Genomic DNA, 26,515 nt, shown 5'->3' on the forward strand with positions numbered 1-26,515 from the left:
TGCCGTGGAGCAACTGGGCCCATGAGACACAACTACTGAGCCTGCGTGTCTGGAGCTTGTGCTCCACAACAAAAGAGGCCGCGATAGTGAGGCCCACGCACCGCGATGAAGAGTGGCCCCTGCTCGCCACAGCTGGAGAAAGCCCTCGCACAAAAACGAAGACCCTTACACAGCCAAAAATAAATAAATAAAATTTAAAAAACAAAACAAACAAACAAAAAACCTTAGAGGAAAACACAGGAAGAACACTCTTTGACATAAACCACAGCAAGATCTTTTTTTGACTCACCTCCTAGAGTAATGGAAATAAAAACAAAAGTAAACAGATGGGACCTAATTAAACTTCAAAGCTTTTGCACAGCAAAGGAAACCATAAACAAGACAAAAAAGACAACCCTGAGAATGGAACAATATATTTGCAAATGAAACAACAGACAAGCGATTAATCTCCAAAATATACAAACAGCTCATGCAGCTCAATATCAAAAAAACAAACAATTAAATTAAAAAATGGGTGGAATGGGCTTCCCTGGTGGCGCAGTGGTTGAGAGTCCACCTGCCGATGCAGGGGACACGGGTTCGTGCCCCGGTCCGGGAGGATCCCACATGCTGCGGAGCGGCCGGGCCCGTGAGCCATGGCCGCTGAGCCTGCGCGTCCGGAGCCTGTGCTCCGCAACGGGAGAAGCCACAACAGTGGGAGGTCCACGTACTGGGAAAAAAAAAAAAAAAAAAAAAAGGTGGAAGACCTAAATAGACATTTCACCAAAGAAGACATACAGGTGGCCAAGAGGCACATGAAAAGATGCTCGACATCACTAATTATTAGAGAAATGCAAATCAAAACTACAATGAGGTATCACGTCGCACCAGTCAGAATAGCCATTATCAAAAAATCTAGAAACAATAAATGCTGGAAAGGGTGTGGTGCAAAGGGAACTCTCCTGCACTGCTGGTGGGAATGTAAATTGATACAGCCACTATGGAGAACAGTATGGAGGTTCCTTAAAAAACTAAAAACAGAACTATCATATAACCCAGCAATCCCACTACTGGGCACATACCCAGAGAAAACCATAATTCAGAAAGAGTCATGTACCACAATGTTCACTGCAGCTCTATTTACAATAGCCAGGACATGGAACCAATCTAAATGTCCATCGACAGATGAATGGATAAAGAAGATGTGGCACATATATACAATGGAATGTTACTCCATAGAAAGAAACGAAATTGAGGTATTTGTAGAGAGGTGGATGGACCTAGAGTTTGTTATACAGAGTGAAGTAAGTCAGAAAGAGAAAAATCAGGTATGTTAACACATATATATGGAATCTTAAAAAAAAAAAATAAGGTACTGATGAACCTAGTGGCAGGGCAAGAATAAAGACACAGACATAGAGAATGGACATGAGGACACGGGGAGGGGAGGGAGAAGCTGGGGTGAAGTGAGAGTAGCATCGACATATATACACTACCAAATGTAAAACAGATAGCTAGTGGGAAGAGGCAGCATAGCACAAGAAGATCAGCTCAGTGCTCTGTGATGACCTAGAGGGGTGGGATAGGGAGGGTGGCAGTGAGGCTCAAGAGGGAGGGGATATGGGGATATATGTATGCATATGGCTGATCCACTTTGTTGTACAACAGAAACTAACACAGTATTGTGAAGCAATTATATTCCAATAAAGATTAAAAAAAAAGCAACTCTTTACTTTGAAAACTGGTGACTAAGTAGAAAGAAATTAAGCATTTCTTTTGCTTTTCCTGCAACACTGATCTTTGAGAGTAATCAAATAGCTTTAGTTGGTGAAGTAAGCTCTAGTTTTACAGGAGAATGTCAATTATAATGCAGAAGGAATGAGAGAATTAGAAATTTATCATTCTGCAACCCTAATGAAATGACTAGTTCTAGAAACAATTAGGTTAATGGTTGATGGTTAATGGTTCTAGCCTAACTGTCCAATGCAAAGATCAGACTAATGAAAAGATCTCCCTAATCCAGTGGTCAACCTTAGCATTACTAACTGTTGTTCAACCAATTATATGTGTTCTGACACAATGCAATATGAGGTGCATGTCATCTACAATGTGTCCTAACAAGAAAATGCTTAATTCAATCAGGTCTTTATATTTAAATTCCAATGTGCAGGAAATAAAAAGGAAAGAGGAATACATCAACTATACCAACGAGAAGGAAGCCAGGTAAATCCAGAAGGTGAGCCATTCTATAGGAAAACACATATCACATTTCTCCTTGGTACTGAAGGGTCCCTAGATTTGGGATCAGTTATATAAAATAAGACTTCTCAAAGTTCCTATTAGCAAAACCAGTCATAACAGACTAAACTGAAAACTACCCAGAAATCCAACAACACTACAATGAAAAAATAAGCTGTGATACATTCACACCACGGAAGACAAAAGCAACAAGAATAAATTATCTACAACTACCCACAACAATGTAAAAGATTCCTACCAGCATGTTGAGTAAAAGAAGCCAATCATAAGAGTTTACATAATGTACAAAAACAGGTAAAACTGATTTGTGATTATTCTGGGGGAGATTGTGACTGAAAGGGGGCCCAAGGGAGGCTTCTGAAGTGCTGACAAATTCTGTTCTTCATCTGGGTGCTGGTTACGTGGATATATGTGAAAACTCACTGAACTCGACACTTAAAACTGCATGTGTATTACACTTCAATAAAACGTTTTTTAAAAGTTCTTTAAAGTATGCAATTCTGGGCTTCCCTGGTGGCGCAGTGGTTGAGAGTCCGCCTGTCTTTGCAGGGGATGCGGGTTCATGCCCCGGTCCGGGAGGATCCCACATGCCGTGGAGCGGCTGGGCCCGTAAGCCATGGCCGCTGAGCCTGCGCGTCCGGAGCCTGTGCTCCGCAATGGGAGAGGCCACAGCAGTGAGAGGCCCGCATACCGCAGAAAAAAAAAAAGTATGCAATTCCATCTTAGAGTTCTACTTTCAGTGTATCACCAACATGTTAAATAACCTAAAAGCACATCTATATTTGGAAATTTTATCTTTTAAGTAAGAGATTACATATATATGAAAGATAATCCCAAATTCTATGAACATGAAATTCTAAAGTTTAGCTATTATAATGTATGTATTATACAATATAAAACTAGAGGATAAATAATTTAAAAACATAACTTTTCAGCAAGATGGTTATCAAAACGTTGAATAAATACGAACTAAGTTAACTTGTAATTTTCTGGGTGGCAGGTTAAAAGTAAGCACTAACGGATCTCTAACGAAACGTTAACACTGTCTATTCATTATATGATATTTCCAAATTGTTCATTATGTATTACAAATAACCTTGTAAAGGTGTAAAGAGACTTAGCCGCATCATTCACATTTTATATTACTTCTCTGAAAATGGTCTATTTAAATGGGTCTAAATTATCTCCACTGTTTTATACTTGAAAACACTGAGGCAAAGAAAACCTAATTGTTTTAGTAATAGGATCACAAGTTCAATTATCAATAAGATCATGAAAATTTTTAGACTTTCAAGTACAGAAAGATCATGAAATAAAAATTAGCAATGGTTTTACTTATGAATTACGACTCCTGTCTTCAGAGTAGTTACACAGCATAAATACCTATACTGCATTTAAGAAAACCGTGGCAGCTAATAGGCAATTCAACTAATATACTGAGATTTATCCTCTATTTTCAAATGTTTAATCTTAAAGTATAGGTATGAGTACGAAGCATAACATATCACAGAATTAAAGGGAGCATTCAGCATAATGCATATCATAGGGCAATTACTAAATATATAACACATCACATGTAGGATAAAACCACAAAAATATTTAAATAGAAAAATGAAATGCGTTGCCTTCTCCATTTTAGAAGGTTTATTAGTATTTTTATTCCAAGATAAAACCAGATTAAAGGTAATCAGAATTACCTTGACAGCCACTCCTTTTCCTTCAGGAAATTCCAGAAGATGGAACGTCAGTTCTTCAACTCTATTAATGCAGAGCCTTGGGTCAGTTGTTCTTCTTAACGCTTGAACTAACGCCCGGGTTCTGTTATCAATACTCACTCTGGCAATAATCTACAAAGACATGTTAAAATATGTATGATTTGAGTATGCAACTGCTCCAGTGATTCTAACAGATGATTAAAGTTTCTTAGGTCCCATTAGGAAACGGAACTTAGAAATCTGACAAAAATTAAAACTTAAAACCACACTGAATAACGACTTGCCTTTTCTCGCTGAAGAGATAACCGCCTTTTCTCCTCTGCATTTTTGTCTTTGCTGATGGCCTGCTCAGCTTTCATTGCCTCTTCCTGCTCTTCTAACTGACTCTTTGAATCATACTTTAGTTTGGGGACAAGTCCACCAATATAACCGCCTACCAAAGCTTGTACACCTTCAGTGGGACGAGAAAGAAAGTTAGCAATACTTTGTTTAGTAGAAATGGGAAGAACCTCAGGCGTCCCACTGGGACTTGCAGCATCGTCCTCAGAATATAAAGAAGCTTCTGAGCCCAGCTTCTTATCAGTCAGGACGCCAGGATCTGGAGAACTGGGTTTCTCGTCGTCTTCAGTCTTTTTAAGCTCAAGTTCTGATTTGTCCTGGAAATGTTTATTTTCCTTTTGTTCAGACATTTTTTCCTCACGCTTGAAGTATGAATTAATATGACTTGATAAAAGGTAGAATGACTCTCCAAATTTCGTGGTTAGATTATTCGTGTAATGAAAAAGGCTTTGCTTACCTGTATCTTCTTTCTCCATAACGTGACTTTCCTTTGCTGCAAAAGAATCCTTTTCTGCTAATTTGTTGCTGTATTTTTTCAGAAATGTGATGGTTTGTTTAATGTTTTTCTGTTTTAACCAGCCACTATCTGACAATTTTCTTAATATTCGAGAACTTGGCTTAAGTTGAGCTAAACGAGAGATCATTTCATTCTGCTTGCCAAAAACAGCCTTCGAAACAGCGTTCAAAGTATTTTTAATACGGGACATACGAAGGCTCGCTTTTGTAAGTCCCTTGGGAGCAGAAGTGCTAAGTTTCAAAATTCCAAAATGTAAACCATGGTTGCTTGGAGAGTAACAGTGCTTACTGCAAGAATGAGCTTCACTTTTGGTCCATTTACATCTTATTTTGCTTGTATGAAAACCTCTCTGCAGACTGCTGTGGCTTATCCTCCAGTAATGTTTAGGCGAGCACAAGAAAGGCAGTTGCTTGCTCCTCTGCTTCCCACAAAGACTTCTCGTATTACTAAGGAGATAAATATAATATAGACCTACAGTCAAATTAACAGACATAATTTAAAAATCATTTATTTTCTATACGTTATGACTTTCACTTCATTCCTGAATGCTTCATTTAAGAAATGCCATAATTCATGGTCTTACCTGAAATGCAAGAAAAAAAAAATTAGGATTCAAGGTAAATTACTACTTGAACTAAACTCAGCAACTTGTCTCAAAAGAAGACAGGATAATATATTTTCATTATGGCAAAATAGATTTCACTTTAAGCAAACAGAAAATCAGTCATCTTTTATTACGGAAGTCAGTGAAAAAATAGTGAGTAGTAGGATGTTTCATGAAAACTAATTTAGAGAAGCTACCCAATAGATAAGGTTTCCTACAGCACAAAACTGAACATGCAATTGTGAAATAAAATTCATATTTATGGCAAGACAAGAAAACTTTAAACAGAAAAATTCTTCTCTGCCCTTTGGCCTCCCCTCTCCCCACGCTGTGCATGGTGCATCTGTATCACGACTTGACCAGAACTCCCCATCTGCAGGAATACCTGCTCAATCATAAACAGCAACATTCTCCTAGCATCATGAAGACAGAGCATTCCTTCTTGATCCACCACGATGGCACTTAAATCTGGATTACGTAAACTGTCAATATACATCATTTAACATACAGCCTCTGTCTCAAAAAACTTAAACTGTGTCTTGACTTCTAACTGGCAGAACAGTTCTCAGAGCTTTCTGAGATGCTCTTCCCAGGTTATAATCCTCAAATTTGGCTCAAATAAAATTTTCCAATTCTTTCTTAGATCTACTGATTACTTTTTCGTTGACACAATTTAGATATTATGCTGCTTTTTTTCCTTCCTATGCTATTTAAAATGTTGACAGTTTATGTGACACTAGACTATAAGTTCTTTTAAGACAAGAGTCAAGTCTTACACTCCTACTCATTGCAAACCGTTTGTAGAATATTTAATCTGAAACTGAGTCCCCCTAAAACCCAGGTCCTATGCTGAGTTTATGATTAACCTCTCTATCCAAAATGTTATTTTCCTTTCCAACAGCTGTTCCACTCAAGACTGAGGCATATCAAAGAAAAGCAGGGCTGAAACTGAGCAGGACCCTCCCAGGCACAAAAGCCTTTGTGTCCCCAGGTTCTTGTTTGTAGGAAAAAGGCTTTCAGCCTCTTAGACCTTCCCTGAGTTCCAAAGGGCAGATTCAAACAGTTACTAATTCAGGGAATGAGGTGATGCAGAAAGAAACAACAGTGCAGAGATGGGGCAGGGTCCTGGTTCCTCCTGGGGGGATGTACAGAACAATCTGGTACATATCTGAGTTCTTCTACAGGAACTCAGGCCCCCACCCAGGTGGAGGATGGTAACTTCAGGCTGAGCACACGCACTAGGACCCCAGACTGGTTGGAACCAGAAGACTGATGGTTGAGATTCCTGGAACACCACCCTGTTACCTCAACCAATCAGAGGAGGGGCACACACCCTGCAGACCTCCCCACAAATTTTGCCTATAAAAGCTATTTCCCAAAACCCATCAGAGTTCAGGTCTTCTGAGCAGGAGTCACCCGTTCTCCTTGCATGACCCCTGCAATAAACCTTTCTCCCACTCCAAACGGGGACATTTCAGTTTGTTTGGCCTCACTGTATGTTGGGCACGCGTTCAACGACAACTCTACACCGGACATAGTGCTAGATGCTAAGACCACAAGCAAGATACCAAGAAACTTTCAGACTAGAGCTCAAGATAGCCTTGTAAGGAAGATTTTGCTGTCTAGTACAAAGTGCTTATTTAATCAAAGAAGTCAGACTAGAATAAGCTGTGTGCCACTTCTAACAGACAAGGGGTTCATAACCACAACATAAATGCTGTTTAAAACAGATTATTTTGTTCTTTCAATTGGTAAAATATAAATGACTGATAATATCCGGTACTGATAATACCTGGGGAAATGGGACACAGAGGGCTACCTGACAGTGTCTAATGAAATATCTGACAGTATCTAATGAAATTTTAAATGCTATTTATCAAAATTTTAAAGGCACATATTCTTTGATTAGCAATTCCACTATTAAGAATCTATCCTACAGAAATAACTGCATAGGAGTAAAGGTATATACACACATTCCCTGCCACACTGCTTGAAATAACAAAACACGGAAAAACAACTCTAAGTTTCTTCTAGCAAGGGATGGTTAAATAAATTATGGTACATACAGACAATAAACTGAGTTAAACTGTAATGTTACACAGCAGTTAAGGAGAATAGATGATCTGCCTATATATCCTTCATATACAGTACAGTGCGAAAGGCAAGCTGTGATATCATATATACAATACACACGAGGATACAAAGACGTAAACACGAAGATATTATGTAATAGAAGAAAACAAAAACCTATATATGCAGTTTAAATCTGTGGCTACACACACAGATTCTGAAAGGGTAAGTACCTGTTTATTAATTCCTGTGAACTGAGAGGTGAAATCAAAAGAGAATGAGAAGGGCTTTTACTTTTGGACAGACTCAATTACTTACAAAGAGCAGGTATCACTTTTGTACTTAAAAAAAAAAAAAAGCAAACACTTTAATGCACTTTAACAGATGGTGCTCTGTGAATGGAAGACACAAGGTAAGAATAGATACCCAGGTAAGTCTGAAAAAAGCTGAAAACTGAGCAAAAAAGGAATTCATTACCTTGTAAAAGATAAGAGGGGAAGGAGAGAATTCTAGATAATGGGAAAAACAAACACAAGGAAACACAAAAAAAGCATTTAAGAAAATATACACAATATAAGCAAAAATTGCAAGTAGTTGTTTTCATTCCAGGACCTGGAGAGAATGATGAGCGAGAGGTATACGGGGATACTGCAAAGACAGGGTGGACCAGGTTACGAAGGGTCTGATAATCTTGCCAAGGAGATTAAAGATCGAACTGTCAATGAAGTATGATAAGCAAAGGAATGACATTAGATCTGCTTCCAGCAGATCGCTGACAGATGGAGTAACCAAGACAGAAACCAAGAACCCATCATGACTCTTCAGAAGGTGACAGTCCAAACTAAAATCTGTCTAAATAGCAATGTAAGCATATTATTTTAAACCACCCAATTTTATAGAGGGAAGGAGAGAAAAGAAGCATACTATCTGCTTTCCTGGCTCTCCTGAACCCCTCAGGACTTGCAGTCAATGTAATAAGCCGAATTAATAAGCCTCACAATCCCCAAGACAGAAACAACATGATAAAATACAACTAAAGTACTCGTGGATAAAAAGCCATACTCAAAACCAATAAGGGACTCCTACAACTCAACAACAAAAAAATCAAATAACTCAATTAAAAAGTGGGTAGAAGATTTGAACAGACATTTCTCCAAAGATGACATACAAACAGTGAACAAGCATATGTAAAGATGAATAACATCACTGATCATCAGAGAAATACAAATCAAATCCAAATGAGGTATCACCTCACACTCATCAGGGTGGCTAGTATAAAAAACAAAACAAAGCAAAGCAAAAAAACAAAACAGAAAATACCTGAGAAATAAATTCTGTTGTTTAAGCCCCAAAAAGAAAACAAATCACCAGAAAATACCAAGTGATGGCAAAGATGTGGAGAACTGGGAACTCCTGAGCACTGTTACTAGGAGGGTAAAACGGTGTGGCTGCTATGGAAAACAGTATAGCAGTTCCTCAAAATATTAAAACTAGAACTACCATTTGATCCAGCAATCCTATTTCTAGATATATATTCAAAGGAATTGAAAGCAGGGCCTCAAAAAGATATTTGTACACCTCTATTCATAGCAACACTATTCATAATAGCAGAGGTGGGAACAACCCAAATGTCCACGGACAGTTAAATAAACAAAATGTGGTCTATGCACACAATGGAATATTATGCAGCCTTAAAAAGGAAGGACAACCCGTCACATGCTACAACATGCATGAACCTTGAGGACATGAGCTTAAGTGAAATAAGGCAGACACAAAAGGACAAGTACTGTGTGATTCCACTTACATGAGGTACCTAGAGCAGTCAAATTCAGAGACAGAGAGTAGAATAATGGTTACAGGGGGCTGGAGGAAGGGGTCAGAGGGGAGCTGTTGTTTAATGGTAGGGTTTCAGTTCTGCAGACTGAAAAAGTACTGGAGATTTGTTTTTACAACATGAATGCACTGAATGCCACTGAACTATACACTTCAAAATGGTTAAGGTGGTAAATTTTATGATATATTTTTTACCACAATAAAGTTAACAAAACAAAACAAAACAAAACCAACAGTGGGAAATCCACAGTTGAAGAGGAATCACATGCCTGGATCTGCAGTCACATTACCTTTATGGTGCAGAAACCCTAAGCAAATGAAAACTAGTCAGAGCTAGTGAACTCCATGGGGCCTCTGCTGAGTTCACTGAAACTACCATGGAAGGACACTTTCAAAGCTCACGGCAAGAGACTCCCACACTCAGCAGCCACCACTGAAGATTAACTCACAGTCAAAGAAGAATCACTTCAAGGGAGTACCAGCAAGTATACCTAACAGGAAAACGTGTAACCAAGATTAGAAATAATAGAAAAAAATTCAGTAGGTTTAAAACATTCAATGATAGAGGGGACAAAAATAAGGAAACAAAAAAAAGAGAACTGTACAAAGAGTGTACAGGAAGAGCAAATTTTAGAAATTAAAACTCCAGCTACATACTAGTTACTAGACACTCCTGTAAAATAATGATAAAGAAAGGTTAAAAATAAAGGAATAAGGGAAAATATATACCAGGCCTATATTACCAAAAGAAAGCAAAAAGCCCTTTAAGGCAAATTTAAGGCAAAGGCATGAAATAAGATTAAAAAGGGATACTATTTCATAGTAAAAGGAATAATCCACTTACTTATTAAACCTCAGGTAGTCTCCTAGGTCTTGGAGAAAAAGACTACTTACTAATAAACAAATAACTAATATAATGTATAGCAACAGGTCGAGAAGTGCCATGAAGAAAAATAAAGCTGGGGGTTGGGGAGAAAGGGCACAGAAAGTGCTATTTTAGTTGATGTGGTCGGGAGAAGAATTGAGTTGACATGTTGCTGGAGACCTGAATCAAGCGGTACCTAAATTATTAAAAGTTTCTGGATAAAAAGCATTCAAGGAAGAGGGAGAAGCAACCAAGGCTTTGGAGACAGGAATAAGCTTTGTCTATTCAGGAATAGCAAGAATAAGGTAGTTAAAGGAAAGTTAGAAGTGGGAAAGATGGTAGACATGGGCCTAAGAGTCAAGCAGAGGACAGAGCTACATAGCTTAGAGGTAAGGGATCTGCAATGTTTCTTTCCGTTAAGAGATAATCCCCATGACCAATTATGAATACACCTATCGACTTGGCATTGAAATACAGCATATAAAGCAAATTTGGAAAAGGGAACAATTAAAGGAAAACAAGACGATCTCATGATCATACTATTTTAATACATCTATCTAGAAACTACAGTTGTCAAGTAAAAATTACTCAACAGAGAGAGCTGTCAACAAAATCAACAAGCTGAATTTAACTGCTCCCAAATCACAACACTAGTAAATGCAGACAAAGGTTTGGAGAGCAAATTCAGCTGGGACAAAAGTTAGATTGCAAACAGATAAAGAAGGTAAACTGGGAAGTGCCATCTCAACTGAGATAAGAGCAGGGAGGACCAGACTCCCTATTTACAGGGTAGCACAGATACAACAGAGATATAAACAGAAGAGTGAGGCTTAGACCCCCCACTAGAGGACGGAAGGACGTTTTAACTAGAAGAAATAGGTTAAGAAATAGGTGGAGGCTTCACTGACGATGGAAAGAATGAATGTATGGAGGACTTCGCCGAGTTATTGCAATAATGCAGACATGAAGTGACAAGGGTTTGAATTAAGGTAAAGGTACTATAATGGAAACGAGGGTTACTTTGAGCCACACTTTGAAAGTGGGGTAAACAACAAAACACAGGACTTGGCGACAGGAAAGAATGGGGTAAGGAGAGGGAGGAGTCATGACAACTTAAGTGTTTTTAAACCGAGAAACAGCAAGAGTGCCATTTGTGAATACGAGATAACTGGGAAGGGGGCCAATTTAATAAAAATCTCTTGGACTTACAGGATGCAGTTAACAGTGGGATATTCAAATGGAGATGTACTGTAGGAACACAGGCTGTGGAATCATGTTTGGAGTTATTACCACAATGACAGCTAAAACCATAAGACTGAATTTACCGAAGAAGGGTGTACAGTAACACTTCTTGAGAATGTGGGGATCCCAGAACTTGATAAAAGCTCCTCTTCTTTGAGAAATGCTTATTTGCATATATACACTTTATTTTCCAAGACATTTCAGGATATTCATGGAACTACTAAAATACTCCTCGGGTTTCAAATTTTAACACTCTGGCGTAGAGAGAACGAGGGTAGAGCCTTGACTGCCATTCAAAGTTAGGAAAAGGTAGTCTTCCAAGAAAACAAAAAAAGCACAGGACAAAAGATATCCTGAAAAACTCAGGGCAATGGCACTTCTAAAAAGCAAGGATAATGAATACAGTAAAATATAAGACATGGGAAAGAAAGGTTAGAACTAAGACATGATAGGAAGATGTTGGGCTAAGAGTTCTATGACCTTTACACAAATTAATGTTTCACAAGCAAGACAGTATGTACCCTTTGGCCCAAATCCTGTCATTATTGCTAAGCAAAAAAACAACTCAAGGTACACTGAAACAAGTAAACATACAAGCTAGTGAAAGTGATCTTTTCAGCCGACATCACTTGTTAAAAGGACAATACTTTCAAGGTTTTAATTTAGATCTGATACAGAAACAGAAAAATGAGCAACCCTGAGAAAAAGTTTAATAAAAATCCCGAAATAAGAGCACCTTCTTATGTTCAAAGTACAACTAATTTGCACAAGCCATTTAACACAATAACTGCAATGGGTTTGAAACACCTGCCTCATAAGCGGCATTAAACTCTCGGTTCACAGTGTAATATACTTTTTTTCAACTCCCGGATTTCAAAATTATTAATATTTCACTGTCTTAACAGCAGTTTCTCGATACACTAAAACCTACTTTTGTCATTTTTGAAAGCTCAAGAATTGGGACTGTAGATTGGGATGCAGTCCAACTGGGATGTTACTGGAACTAAAAACTTCACTTTAAATAGGATAATGTGATAGTTCCTCATGCCACGTCCAAGTTTTTCCTAGGTGTCACCACTTTCATTGAAAGTTATTGTATTGGGCGTAGAAACCAGGTTCCTCCCGGCATGATGGCAGACACGACAGCGGGGGAAGCACTCCAACACACTGATCCACACAACTTCACCTTTCAAAAAGCACGCACCTCAATCCGCCTGAAGCAACAGCAGCCAACGGCAGAATTCAACGTGGGTAGGGTTACAAAGAAACTGCTGATAATTAAAAACAAGGAGCAGCCGACAAACCAGGTGCGCCGACAGTGGAGAATGATGTAGAATAAGGACATCGCTTTAACAGGTTCCCGCGAACTACTGGAGAACCTACTACCCAGGGGAAGCCAGGCCGACTCGGAACCTAGGCTGGGAGGCTTGGGGGGTGGGACAGGCAACGCGGGGCGGGACCAGAAAAACCAAAACAGTTTGCGCGTCTGGACCAGCAAAGCCCACGGGGTCCGAGGAGGCGGAGAGCGTCGTGCACCCATCAGGCCCGGGACCCGAGGGCTCCTTCCGGTGCCCGGCCGCCTCCGGAGCCCGGATCCGGGGACGTCTTCGGGGCCGGGCGTCTCCCCGCTCTCTCGCCCTGGAAGCACCTTCCGGGGAGAGATAAGACCTGGAATCCCAGACGAGTGCCCGGGCGACCCGGCTGCCCTCTCCCGTAGCCTACCGTCCCGCCGGCCCCCCACGGGCAACTTACCGAGATGCAGGCCTCAACTACTTAGGCGGCAGTGGCGACGCGCCTCTTCCCGGCACGGGCGTCCCCTCGGCCGGCCGGCTGCCATCAGCTGAGCATCCAGCACAAACAGCGGCGCGACAGCCGGGACGCCACCCTCCCCCAACTCCGTCCTTCCCCGACGGAAGTGACGCAGGGCGGCCCCAGTGTACCCGCCCACCGGCGAGGACCTCCTCAGCCTCGCTGGAACCTCGGCCCACCCATCAGTCGCCGCTCCGCCCCCTTCCCAGACATGCGCAGTAGAGCCCGGCTGAGGGCGGGCCGGAAACGTGCGTGCGTGCACGTGCCTGCGGACACCCGGAGAGGCGCCGCCTGGCGGCCGGCCGAGGGAGTTTGTTTTGCTCTGTGTTTGCGGGACTCCGTCCGACGGTCGGCTGAGCTAAACCTCCATCTCTGCGTCCCTGAAGATGCTGTCCACGCTCTGTCCGGTCCTCGAAGAGGGGACTGCGTCACCAGCCGCTTGGAGGGTGGTGAGCGGCCTGGACCGCGGTCCCTACCACTCTGCTGTCACCATTCCTGGGCTTGGCCACTTGGACTAAAAATCAGTGGAAACTGCTTTCACATATGTTATAGTATTAGAAGTTAGCCTGTGAAGTCCCTCTACGGCACCGCCCCCCGCCAGGTACCACACTTAAGACAGTTTTTGAATCCCGACATTTTATGACTACCAAGTCTGCAAACGACCTACAGCTCATAAGGCAAATGCAGCCCACCGCCTGATTTTGTGCGCCTGTAAGCCAAGAATGGTTTTTACATTTTCAACGGTTAAAAAAATAAAAGTCTGTTTTGGGACACATGACAAGGACATGAAATTCAAATCTCAGTGTCCTTAAAAAAAAGATTTTTTTACAGCATAGCCATGCCCATTCTTTTATTTATCAAGAAGCTTGCATGCTACAACAGCAAATTTGGATGGTTACAATAGCTTCCTTTAAATAAGTTGAGGTTAGAAACAGAAAAGTAGTCTTTACTAGACCTCAACCTCAAAGTGTTCCCAAGACTATTAGTCTCTCTTTCCTCTAGGCTTGCCGGGTCTCACAGGAGTGTTGCTGCTTTAGCCCCCTGTAAGATGACTGTAAAGTGTTTAAGGAAGGAATTGTATGAGCTGCCACATAGTGGGTGTTAGACTGCCACTTTTTTTTTTTCCTTTTTTTTTAATCAAGGGGAGGAAGCCAGCTTGCTAGGTTCTTGGGGCATAAATGGCGGGACTGTGTACAGCATAATGCCCGATAAACCCCTGCAGTGCAAGATCTAGGCATGTTATTTAGCCATACGCTAGTTAGAAGGTGTATGCACAAACTAAACTTTAGAGGCATATGGAAGTAACTAGTTCCGGAGAGATTTTCCCCATTGTTAAAGAAAAAATTGTATTTGTTAAAACGATAAGGAAGACTTTACTCAAGACTTTTACAGTGGGGGAGAGAGATTGGGCTCAACTGCAAATACAACAAAGGCAGCTGGAGATGTGCAGCCCAGGAGCAGAGTGAGAGGGGCCAGTGTATGGAAAATTACTAAGAGGGGACACCAAGGGCACGGGTGACTCTTGCTAAACCATTTTCACAGGATTCCTGCTAAAAACTGATGACTGTGATTAGACACTGAGGGTGATCAGATATCAAGGGTGGGAGATTCTCTCTAAACTGACTCAGCAGGATTCTTGCTAAAACTGGACTTGGCAGACCAAAGACAGGGCCCGGGCAGGAAGCCTTGACAGAAAAGGGCTCAGAAAAACCAAGTTAAACTTCTACCAATGAGAAAGTCTTTGTCACCCTCCAACCATCCATCCCCTGCCCTTGTTTTCCTTTATTCCCTAAGTTAGTCAGACTTTATCAAATATCCAGATTTTCTTCCCTTGCCAGAAATTTGTTTAAAACTCTCAAGTTCTCCTTCTCCTTTGCTCTTCCCTCCCCGCCGTGTCCACCCATATACATTTAACCCCCAGACCTTTAACCGCCCTGAAGTCTGACGATCTTACTTGCAGAATCTCCCGCACCTTTCCTTTGCTCTACATCGTTTCCACTGCCTTAGTTTAAATCTTGTCTAAAATGGTTTTCCAGCCTGTAACTGACCTCTGACCCAGAGTTATTCTCTTCTGTGCAGCCAAGACAATCTTTCTAAAGTGCAAATCCAATCATATGATGTCCCTGATTAAAATGTTTATGCTGGGGCTTCCCTGGTGGTGCACTGGTTGAGGGTCTGCCTGCCGATGCAGGGGACACAGGTTCGTGCCCCGGTCCGGGAGGATCCCACGTGCCGCGGAGCGGCTGGGCCCGTGAGCCACGGCCGCTGAGCCTGCGTGTATGGAACCTGTGCTCCGCAACGGGAGAGGCCACAGCAGTGAGAGGCCCACGTACCTTATCAGAGTATAGTTGACTTACAATGTTTTGTTAGTTTAGGTGTATAGCAAAGTGATTCAGTTATCCATATACATATACTTTTTCAGATTGTTTTCTCATATAGGTTATCACAGAATATTGAGTAGAATTCCCTGTTCATTCCATTTTTGAATATTCAAGTTACAAATGTAATATGGCTGTAATAGCAGAAGCTATTAATTAATTCAGATTAATCAGATTAAATAAATGAACAAACGATCAAAAACACTTGAACACCTTGAGAAGAAGAGGAAAAGATCTGTCTAAAAGGAATGGGGGCGACTTCCCTGGTGGTCCAGTGGTTAAGACTTCGCCTTCCAATGCAGGAGGTGCGGGTTGCATCCCTGGTCTGGGAGCTAAGATCCCACATGGCTTGTGGCCAAAAACCAAAACATAAAAAAAACAGAAGCAATATTGTAAAAAATTCAATAAAGGCTTTAAAATGGTCCACATCAAAAAAAATCTTTAAAAATAAAGTAAAAGGAATGGGAAATTAGTTCTCTCTAGGAAAATTACTTACTTACATATGTGAGTCACAGACTTTAGAGTAGGCAAAGCAAGACTGTATGCAGTTGAAATATTCAGAAACTATGATGCACCTTACGAATCCCCAAAGAGCAGGAAGTGAAATGATTCAAGGGAATCCCAAAGTGTGAGTCAGGAGAGAATCTTAGCTCATCAAGGAAGCACAGATGAAAAAGCTTCCCTCCTTTTTTTTTCCCCCCAGCCAAACACGTACAATGCCAGGAATTAGGCAGCATGAGTGAAGGAAATGCCTAGCTAGCTGGTACGCCAACCACTATAACTCAAATGAATGGTTTTGAGTTAATCAGACTGTAGGGGATAAAAATTCCTAAACGAAAGTAAAATAATCCCCCAAATGTGATGTGGGCAATGGGGAAGAGATGGGGGACATGCTACGCCGATAACACCCCATAACACTAATCACCCGCTGGAAACCACCTAAGGATATTGGTGTTACCTTCCTCTACCTCCTTCAACATTACAGAAGTAATTTTAACTTTAAAATGTACTTGCTGTACAAATAGAAAGAGGAAGTAAAACCTGACTCCAATCTCCTTGAAAAATACTATTTCAAATATCTTCAAACTTATTAAACAATTTTGAAAGTTGCAAAAGGCACATTTTACACCATTTTCTATATTTTAAAAAATGGCTTCTTGACAAACAGGTGGGCTACAGGCACGTGAAAAGATGCTCAATGTGGCTTATTAGAGAAATGCAAATCAAAACTACAATGAGGAATGACCTCACACCGATCAGAATGGCCATCCTTAAAACGTCTACAAATAACAAACGCTGGAGAGGGTGTGGAGAAAAGGAAACCCTCCTACACTGTTGGTGGGAATGTAAGTTGGTGCAGCCACTATGGAAACCAGTATGGAGGTTCCTCAAAAAACTAAAAATAGAGTTGCCATATGATCCAGCAATCCCACTCCTGGGCATATATCCAGACAAAGCTGTAATTCAAAAAGGTACATGCCCCCCTATGCTCACAGCAGCACTATTCACAATAGCCATGATAAAGAAATAACCTAAATGTCCATCAACAGATGAACGGATAAAGAAGACGTGGTACATATATACAATGGAATACTACTCAGCCATAATAAAGAAGACAATAATGTCATTTGCAGCAACATGGATGGACCTAGAGATTATCATACTAAGTGAAGTCAGTCAGACAGAGAAAGACAAATACCATATGATAACACTTACATATGGGATCTAAAATATGGTAAAAATGAACCTATCTATGAAACAGAAACAGACTCACAGACATAGAGAACAGACTTGTGGTTGCCAAGGGGGAGGGGGGTGGAGGAGGGTTGGAGTGGGAGGTTGGGATTAGCTGTAAGCTATTAAATATAGAATGGATAAACAACAAGGTCCTACTATATAGTACAGAGAACTATATTCATTATCCTATGATAAACCATAATGGAAAAGAACATAAAAATTAATGTGTATATATATATATATATATATATATATCTGAATCTCTTTGCTGTACAGCAGAAACTAACACAACATTGTAAATCAACTATAGGTCAGTTAAAAAAAAACAGCTTCTCTAAATAACAAAAGAAAAGACTACCTGCACTATATAGGTGTGACTATATAGTCTATATAGGTCATTGTATTTATAGATTTAAAAAACTCTACACCCAAATGTCTTGGCTTTGCTTTATGCCCAGTAGAGAATCGAGATGTATATATCCCATATAATGGATCTTAAATCTAAGGAAATCAAGATATTCTGACTAGAGTGATTTTGTTAGCTTTATGATACTTATATAGGTATCCTAAAATCTCTTTTTAAGCATAATAATTTAAAAATAGCATTTATTACTGATAAATAAATACAGTAAAGACTGAATCATTTCTCAAAGGCCATCCAATCAACTAGAACTCCTTGGTATAGTTCTAATGTTTGATTAAAAAACAAAGTCTAGGGGATATTGGGATTCTTCATAAACTCAACCAATTCCCACTAATTCCAAAACAATTTGTACAACTAGATGTAAAGCTGGGTTGCCTCTACACATCTCTTCCAACTGATAGTACTGTGGTGCACAAGAGTGCCAAATTGTTTCAGAGTGGGCTTCCTGGGGATGCAAAATACAGTCTCCAAATATGTGTATTTAAGAAACCAGTTTTATAGCTTCAGGTATGATCAGACTTTTAGAAAATGAATTAACTCTAATCAGACTCATAAGAGGTTTTTTTTTCCCCCCAAGTAGCACATCTTAATTACATTTGTCCTTTAGCACCTACTGGGCAGCATATCCGCTCACTGATGAAACATGTTCACAGCATAGAAAGTCAGTAGAACCCTTTATTACATGTGTTCTCTCTCCCACCCCAGTTTTATTGAGATATAATTGAAATATTACCTTGTATAAGTTTAAGTTGTAAAACGTGTTGATTTGATACACTTACATATTGCAAAATGATTACCACCATAGTGTTAGCTAACATCTCCATCACCTAATTATCATTTCTTTTTAATGATGAGAAAGATACAGCCTCTTGGCAACTTTCAAATATAGAATACAGTATTATTAACTATAATCACCATGTGGTATATTATATCCCCAGAACTTAATTCATCTGGAAGTTTGTACCATTTGACCAAATCTTCCCATCCCTCCCCACCCACTTCCTGGTAACCATTACCGTTCTGCTCTTTGTAAGAGATTTTGATTCATGAGAATGCCAATGTATTTTTTTTACAATGGGACGTAGGTAGCTTTTTCTGGATATATGCTATCTAGAACATTCTCTTTCAAATTAAAAATCAAAGTACCCTAGGCAAAAGAAAAAAAAAAGAAATCAAAGTACCTGGCAAAGAGAGGCTGGCGTAGCAAAGTGATGGGGAGAGAGTGTGGTTACAGAAAACTTGCAAATAGTAAGAGTACGCTTTTCTACAAGAGGTCCCTCTGGGTTCTTCTTTATTTTTACGTCATTTTATGTTATTTAAGGCTTGTGAGTGAACTTAGTTACGGCTTCTATGTGTGCTATAATATCCTCCAGGTGGGGACATAGAGAGTGGCCAAAAGTAACTGGAAAACAGAACATGCTCAGCTGGCCTTGAGAAGAGGGAGTCTAGCGGCTTTAGGAACTTGACCTGGTTGCGTTTCATAGCTGTCGGAGAGGCACCACTGTCAGGACAGAGGAGATGGACGAGGGGCGGGATATGCCACAGCAGGACCCTCACCTTCTCCCCTCTTTCAATGGTGCGTGTTCCGCTTGCAGCAGGACAATGGGACCCCACTGGAAACTGACTAGTCTTCACCCCGCCCCCCCACCCAGGGGTACAAAGTAGCTCTCCCATCTCAGCGGGACGTCCTACCTTAACTTCCAATAGATAATGCCTCACCAAGGCGTGACGGGGCTTGGTGTTTCCAGCAGCACAGCTTGTTCATCCACAGCGAGAGTCCGGGCAATGGCTGTTTCTGGTGACTTCTATGCCTGCACGGTGTTGGATGTCTCAGCAGGGGTCCCCAGTCTGGCATATGGGGCAATAGGCCCTAGTGTCGGATCACTCAAATGTAATAAGCCTGGGACAGTACTTCAGTCCACCTGGCCAAAGTGGTTTTACCTATTAGTAATTTCATCTGCTGCTTTACGAGTCCATTCTTTCTTTTTACCAACCCTGCGGTTTGCAGGTTACAGGGGAGGTGGAACCTCCAATCGGTGTCATGGTCTTTTGCTCAGGCTTGCCTATCACGACCTTTGAAATGTGACCACTAATCACTGTCTATTCGATGAGGGCATCCACCCATGGTACTCAGCTCCTCTAACCCCACAATGGAGGTAGCCTGGCTGGCTTGGCGACAGGGAAAAGCTTGTGTTAAGCCACACAAGGTATCCACACAAACTAGGGCACACTTAGAACCCTCATTTAAGAGGGGGGCCCAATATAATCCATTTGCCAATCCCTTACCAGCTGCGGTCTCCAGAGGATGCCCCCAAATTCCTTTGGCAGTTGCCTGGGACATTGTTGAGAACACCCAGGACATCTTGTTACATCTTGCTACTGCTTTAACTGAGTCACTGTCTTTCAAGGACAACCCAGCATCCTTAGCAATATGGCATCCCACCAGGGCGCTCCGGTGACCACTCTTTCTTTGCACTCAATCTGCTGTATTTACTGAAGGATCAGTCGCTAGGGGTCCTACCCAAGCTAGGGCATCCGTTTCCTGATTACCAAGGGGGTGTCAGTGCTTTACGAGCTGGGACATGGGAGACAGTGAGGACTCAGGCTCTTGCAGGCAACATCCTGACCCCACAAGGGCTTATTTATATCATCCACTCCTTGGCTCTCCATTGTCCAAGCCACAGGGTTAATCTCTTTAGAACAGCCCAATTGTCAGTTCAGAGGGTTAATGGCCAGGGCTCCTGGGTGATCCCCAGCCAAACTGCTCTGAGTTCAGCCCACAGACTTCTGCTGTTCCTGTTTCTATCGAGATGGTGTCAGTGTTGGGCTTAAGAGCTACTGCAGACCCTGTGGACCAATTGCCTCCTTTAGATCCATCTGTATAGCAGGCATCTGGGGAATCTTACTTTTTCCCTTTCTACACGCTGTAGGGACCACCATAAGTATAGGGGCGGAGCATTTATAAGATGTTCTCTTCCAGCTCCGGGAAGGCAAGTGGAGTGTGCATTCCAAGGACAGGGGAGGGAGGGAGGAGCCTTCAGTTGCCTGGGTCCAGGGTCCAGCTCATGGGGCAACAACCAGTGGTCACGTCCTCTTTCTTTTCTTTTTTTTTTTAAATTTTTATTGGAGTATAGTTTCCTTACAACGTTGTGTTAGTTTCTGCTGTACAGCAAAGTGGATCAGTTTTACGTATACATATATCCACTCTTTTTTAGATTTCCTTCGCATTTAGGTCATCACAGATCATTGAGTAGGGTTCTCCGTGCTACTGAGGGCTCTCATTAGTTATCTATTTCATACATAGTCGTGTATATATGTCAATCCCAATCTCCCAATTCATCCCACACCCCTCTTCCCCCCTTGGTAACCGTAAGTTTATTCTCTACATCTCTGACTTGATTTCTGCTTTGCCAATAAGTTCATCTGTACCATTTTTCTAGATTCCGCATATAAGCGATATTATACGATATTTGTTTTTCTCTTTCTGACTTACTTCACTCTATGACAATCTCTAGGTCCATCCACATCTCTGCAAATGGCACTATTTCACTCCTTTTCTATGGTTGAGTAATATTCCATTGTACATATGTACCACATTTTCTTTATCAATTCCTCTGTTGATGGACATTTAGGTTGCTTCCATGTCCTGGCTATTGTAAACAGTGCTGCAATGAACATTGGGGTGCATGCATCCTTTCGAATTACGGTTTTCTCCAGATATATGCCTAGCAGTGGGATTGCTGGGTCATATGGTAACGCTATTTTTAGTCTTTTAAGGAACCTCCATACCGTTCTCCATAGTGGCTGCACCAATTTACATTCCCACCCACAGGTAGGAGGGTTCCCTTTTCTCCACACCCTCTCCAGCAGTACTTGTAGATTTTTCGATGATGGCCATTCTGACTGGTGTGAGGCGATACCTCATTGTAGTTTTGATTTGCATTTCTCTAACAAGTAGTCATGTTGAGCATCTTTTCATGTTTGTTGGACATCTGTATGTCTTTTTTTGAGAAATGTCTATTTAGATCTTCCCCCCATTTTTTGATTGGGTTATTTGTTTTTTTGATATTGAGCTGCATGAGCTGTTTGTATATTTTGGAGATTAATCCCTTGTCAGTTGCTTCATTTGCAAATATTTTCTCCCATTCTGAGAGCCGTCTTTTTGTTTTCTTTATGGTTTCCTTTGCTGTGCAAAAGCTTTTAAGTTTAATTAGATCCCATTTGATTATTTTTGTTTTTATTTTCATTACTCTAGGAGGTAGATCAAAAAAGATCTTGCTGTGATTTATGTCAAAGAGTGTTCTGCCTATGTTTTCCTCTAAGAGTTTTATAGTGTCCGGCCTTACATTTAGGTCTTTAATCCATTTTGAGTTTATTTTTGTGTATGGTGTTAGGAGTGTTCTAATTTCATTCTTTTACATGTAGCTGTCCAGTGTTCCCAGCACCACTTACTGAAGAGGCTGTCTTTTCTGCATTGTATACTCTTGCCTCCTTTGTCACGGATTAGGTGACCATGGGCGCTTGGGTTTATCTCTGGAATTCCTATCCTGTCCCATTGATCTATATTTCTGTTTGCGTGCCAGTACCATACTGTCTTGATGACTGTAGATCTTTTCTTCCAGCTCTTTACAAGGTCTGTATAAGATCTCCTCTTCCAGCTCCGGGAAGGCAAGTGGAGTGTTCATTCCAAGGACAGGGGAGGGAGGGAGGAGCCTTCTACTGCCTGGGTGCAGTTTGTGGGCCAACCAGTGGTCACATCCTCTTGATTACCTCCTCCAACAGTTTAGATTGTCTTGATATTGAGATCATGTTTCATTTCTTTATTTTAATGTTGGAAAAGGAAATGGAAAGAAGGAATACAAAAATCAACTAAGACATTCTTACCGCATGTATTTATCTTCCTGAAATAGCTTTAAAGCACAAACTAGATGACAAAATTATGAATCATCACTGGAATCAAGCAGGAAGTCTATGGGTTTCTAAGTTGCATTACTCACAGAACTTATCAGGCAAGACATTTTCATGAGCAGGCAGAAAAACACAACTTCATCTCATTTCAAAAACAGAACCCAGCCTACCTTCCCACAGCACTTTTGAAGAAATGTTTCTTCACTTTCCCTTGAAGGAGGAAGTACATTAGAGTTGCAATATCTGAGATGAGTTTGATTAATATGAAATAAAAAGGAGGCTGGAAGAAGGAATCTTTGTTTTCAAAAATGGAAAGTGAGGGGATTCCCTGGTGGCGCAGTGGTTGAGAGTCCGCCTGCCGATGCAGGGGATACAGGTTCGTGCCCCGGTCCGGGAGGATCCCACATGCTGCGGAGCGGCTGGGCCCGTGAGCCATGGCCGCTGAGCCTGTGCGTCCGGAGCCTGTGCTCCGCAACGGGAGAGGCCACAGCAGTGAGAGGCCCGCGTACTGCTTAAAAAAAAAAAAAAAAAAAAGGAAAGTGAGAAAATGCCCAAGTTAAGAAGTACAACTCTGTGCTTCTCAACACAAAGGTTGAGATGACCCTGGGAGAAGGCTCGCAGGGTCCTGCACAGGAGGGTGTGTGCCGGGAATTTACGTTGTGTCCTAGAGGAGGATGAATGAAGGACTGGCAGTGCTCTGAGTTATGTGCAAAAGCTTAGTTCCTTAACGAGAACTTTACTGCCATCATTTGATAACAGACAGACCATAAGGAGTTCATGCAGTAAACTGTACAGGGACCTTTTCCCAGCATTTAGAATCCTTTAATCATGTTCCTGAGAGGAGTGATGAAGACACCACTGATTGCCTCCTGAGGAGATCTCCCTGCTCCCTCCCGGTACACTGCACCACAATACTTTCAGTAGTGGGGGACAGGGAAGAGAGCCCTTTTTCCGGCCACCGGATATAAACCATGGGGGTGTTAAGATGGGTGGAGGGGTCAACAAACAACCCTTTCTGGCCAAAAAGGTGTAAAGATAGGTCTGCTGGAGGGCTTCCAGAAATGTTTTCTTTCCTGATAATGAGTGACTAAGGGGATACAGTTCTTTTTTCTTCCTCTCCACAAGGTTGTGTGAGAACCTGAAAACTGCAACAACAGCTGCCATTCTGTAGCCTTGAGAAGAAAGCCATGAGACTCACGGGGCAACCAGCAGAGTTCTGCCAGCTCTGGGTGCTCGAGAGAAACCCACCCTGGATCTCTTGTAACGTGAGAGAAGAAATTTCTCATCTTATTCAAGACACTTGTATTGGTATTGTTACTTCAAAGCAGAAATCACTTAATTAGAAACACACAGTGAGGCTAATTTAGATGTGGTGTATCCCCACATCCCAGACTTTGATCTGCCTGTAAGCCCTGCCTCTAAGGTCATAGCTCTCAGACCATGATCAGGACAGGAAATGGGGCAGGATGTTTTGCCAATATGTATGCAGTGAGCCTGGCCACCAAGTTAGCTATTTTCTACCTACCTGTCTGTTGCTTTGCTCCATAAAGCTGTGACTCTGCCTCAGTTTCTTCTCTAGAACTTCAGCTTCCTTCTAGGGATATGGCCCCAAAGTAAACTCCAGCCCTTTCATGTGCTCCCCTGACACCTGGAAGGATGAGGCCCACTCTCACCCTTCTTGGAAGTGGTCCTCTGAAGGACAGCATCAGGATAAATCAGGACGACCTGGTGGCTTGTTGAAAGTGTGGACGCCTGGCCCCATCCACAGGTTGTCAGGAAGTGCTGTGTTAATAAGCTGCCCAGTTAACTCTGATGTAGGTGAAAGCTGAAAACTCTGCCTTACCCTCTGACTGTCCTTTCACTGGGCCCATGTGAGAATAAGAACACCACCAGGTTCATTGCCTCTATCTTCCCGGATTTGGGTTACATCCAACCACCTGGATTTCCTCCCGCCTCTTCGTCCTTGACACCAGGTTGAACCTGCCAGAGTCCGTCACTTCCTCTGGATGGGTCATTGGACTGCCCACCTGCCCTCAGGGGCAAGCCCCTTGGGTGGAGTCCATTTCCTCAGTCCCATCTTTCCTGGCTCCATCTTTCTCCCCAGGGCCCATCATTAAGCCAAAATTAATTAATCATGACAACACTAAGTCCCCACTGAGCCAATGTCCACATGACTGAAATCCACTAGTTAATCATCAGAAACTCAGATTTTTAAAAATTCCTGAAAAGAAAAATCCCAGCCATGAACTTAGAGAACGGCTGCAGCATCAGCTAGGTCAGCACTGCAGAGCTATCTTATGAAATCAAGATGCTTTTTTTTTTTTTTTCTTTTTTTGCAGTACGCGGGCCTCTCACTGTTGTGGCCTCTCCCATTGCAGAGCACAAGCTCCGGACGCGCAGGCTCAGCGGCCATGGCTCACGGGCCCAGCCGCTCCGCGGCATGTGGGATCTTCCCGAACCGGGGCACGAACCCATGTCCCCAGGATCGGCAGGCGGACTCTCAACCACTGCGCCACCAGGGAAGCCCGAAACTCAGATTTTTAAAAATTCCTGAAAAGAAAAATCCCAGCCATGAACTTAGAGAACGGCTGCAGCATCAGCTAGGTCAGCACTGCAGAGCTATCTTAGGAAATCAAGATGCTTTGGATTTATCTGTCAGTTTTGCATTTCGTTCCTTTAAAAACAGCTTCTTAAGACAGGGAAAAAATTATATGCTGCCTATTTTATTTATTGATTTTTTTTAAAGAAAAGCCAAAAACTTTATTTATTTTTTGGCTGTGCCATGTGGCTTGTGGGATCTTAATTTCCCGACCAGGGATCGAACCCGGGCCGTCAGCAATGAAAGCCCGGAGTCCTAACCACTGGACCGCCAGGGAAATCCCAAGAAAAGCCAAAAACTTTAATTTTCAACATGAGCTACATGGTCATGAAGACTATGCAATGTGACCCGCTCCAACTCAGGGGCCCCAGAAACCCTCCCTCCCTCAACGCCCGAGGGGTTCCTGCTCCCAGAAGGGGAACTGGGGAAAGGCGAGTGAGTGAAGAGTGGGCCTGAGACCCCAGGATTCAGATCTCCACTTTGCCCTCACAGAAGCTATCAGTCAAATGGGCACAGTCAATATGCTGCCTATTTTAAAAATAAAGGGATTCAAAGATTCTGTCTTGCCCAAAATGACATGGTGCCCACCTGAGTCCAAACTCCAGTGTCCCACAGGTCCCAGGAGTCCAATTCAAGTACCGGGTCAGCCTTCCTGTGCCACCAGGTAACACAATGACACAATGGTCTGTTAGCAATTTGGAGCAATCAGGAAGGCAATATTCTGAGAGTGTCACAGAGGCTCAACACGACTCCTGGAGAGCCAACCCTGTCCATCCTCAAGTGTAACGCATGCCATTCTCCTTGAAAGGGCTTTTCTGCTGTAGTAGCAGGAGAATGTAATCAGCTGTGCCCACCACCAAGTTCTATCAGCTTTTGTATTCTTTTTTTTAAATTTACTAATAATAGGGAAATGAATGTAATTTCTGAAAAGGAGGCTGGGCTGAGCGCCGAATTAAAACTGGTCTTCACACCCTGAACAAGGTGTCAGATTTCGATTGACAACATCCCTTAGGGCTTGGCCTTGCCTTGAAAAGAGAGTTTATTTTTAAGGGTCTGGTGAGATTTTGAGTAAAAGGTGATCGGTGAAATTGCTCTTCATCCTAACTGGAGCCCACAAAGAAAGCAAAGAGTTCTGTAATTACTGGTGTAACAAAGACAAAGTTATTATATTTTTCTGCTTAGCCGGAAGGAAATCTGAGGTTTCTTTGAAGGCTTGAGATGTGCTCCTCGGAACTGG

General features: G+C 41.9%; 1 protein-coding gene across 2 annotated transcripts in view; it reads right to left on the reverse strand.

The window, feature by feature from the left end:
• PNPLA8 (patatin like domain 8, phospholipase A2) overlaps positions 1-13,318 on the reverse strand; it is a 62,151-nt gene extending 48,833 nt beyond the window's left edge. Inside the window, exons 1-4 of one of the 2 annotated variants that reach the window (XM_082662050.1) lie at positions 13,176-13,318; positions 4,750-5,392; positions 4,238-4,404; positions 3,936-4,085 (exon numbers count right to left, since the gene is read on the reverse strand). In XM_082662050.1, coding sequence (XP_082518176.1) covers positions 3,936-4,085; positions 4,238-4,404; positions 4,750-5,302 — 870 coding nt within the window. In that variant the 5' untranslated portion in view covers positions 5,303-5,392; positions 13,176-13,318. Of the gene's footprint in view, positions 1-3,935; positions 4,086-4,237; positions 5,393-13,175 lie in introns of both variants that reach the window. The other variant, XM_082662049.1, reaches the window with a different exon arrangement.
• Between the last annotated feature and the right edge of the window lie 13,197 nt (positions 13,319-26,515).

This window comes from Grampus griseus, assembly GCF_964374135.1.
Source record: "Grampus griseus genome assembly, chromosome: 9".
NCBI classification, from domain to species: Eukaryota; Metazoa; Chordata; class Mammalia; order Artiodactyla; family Delphinidae; genus Grampus; species Grampus griseus.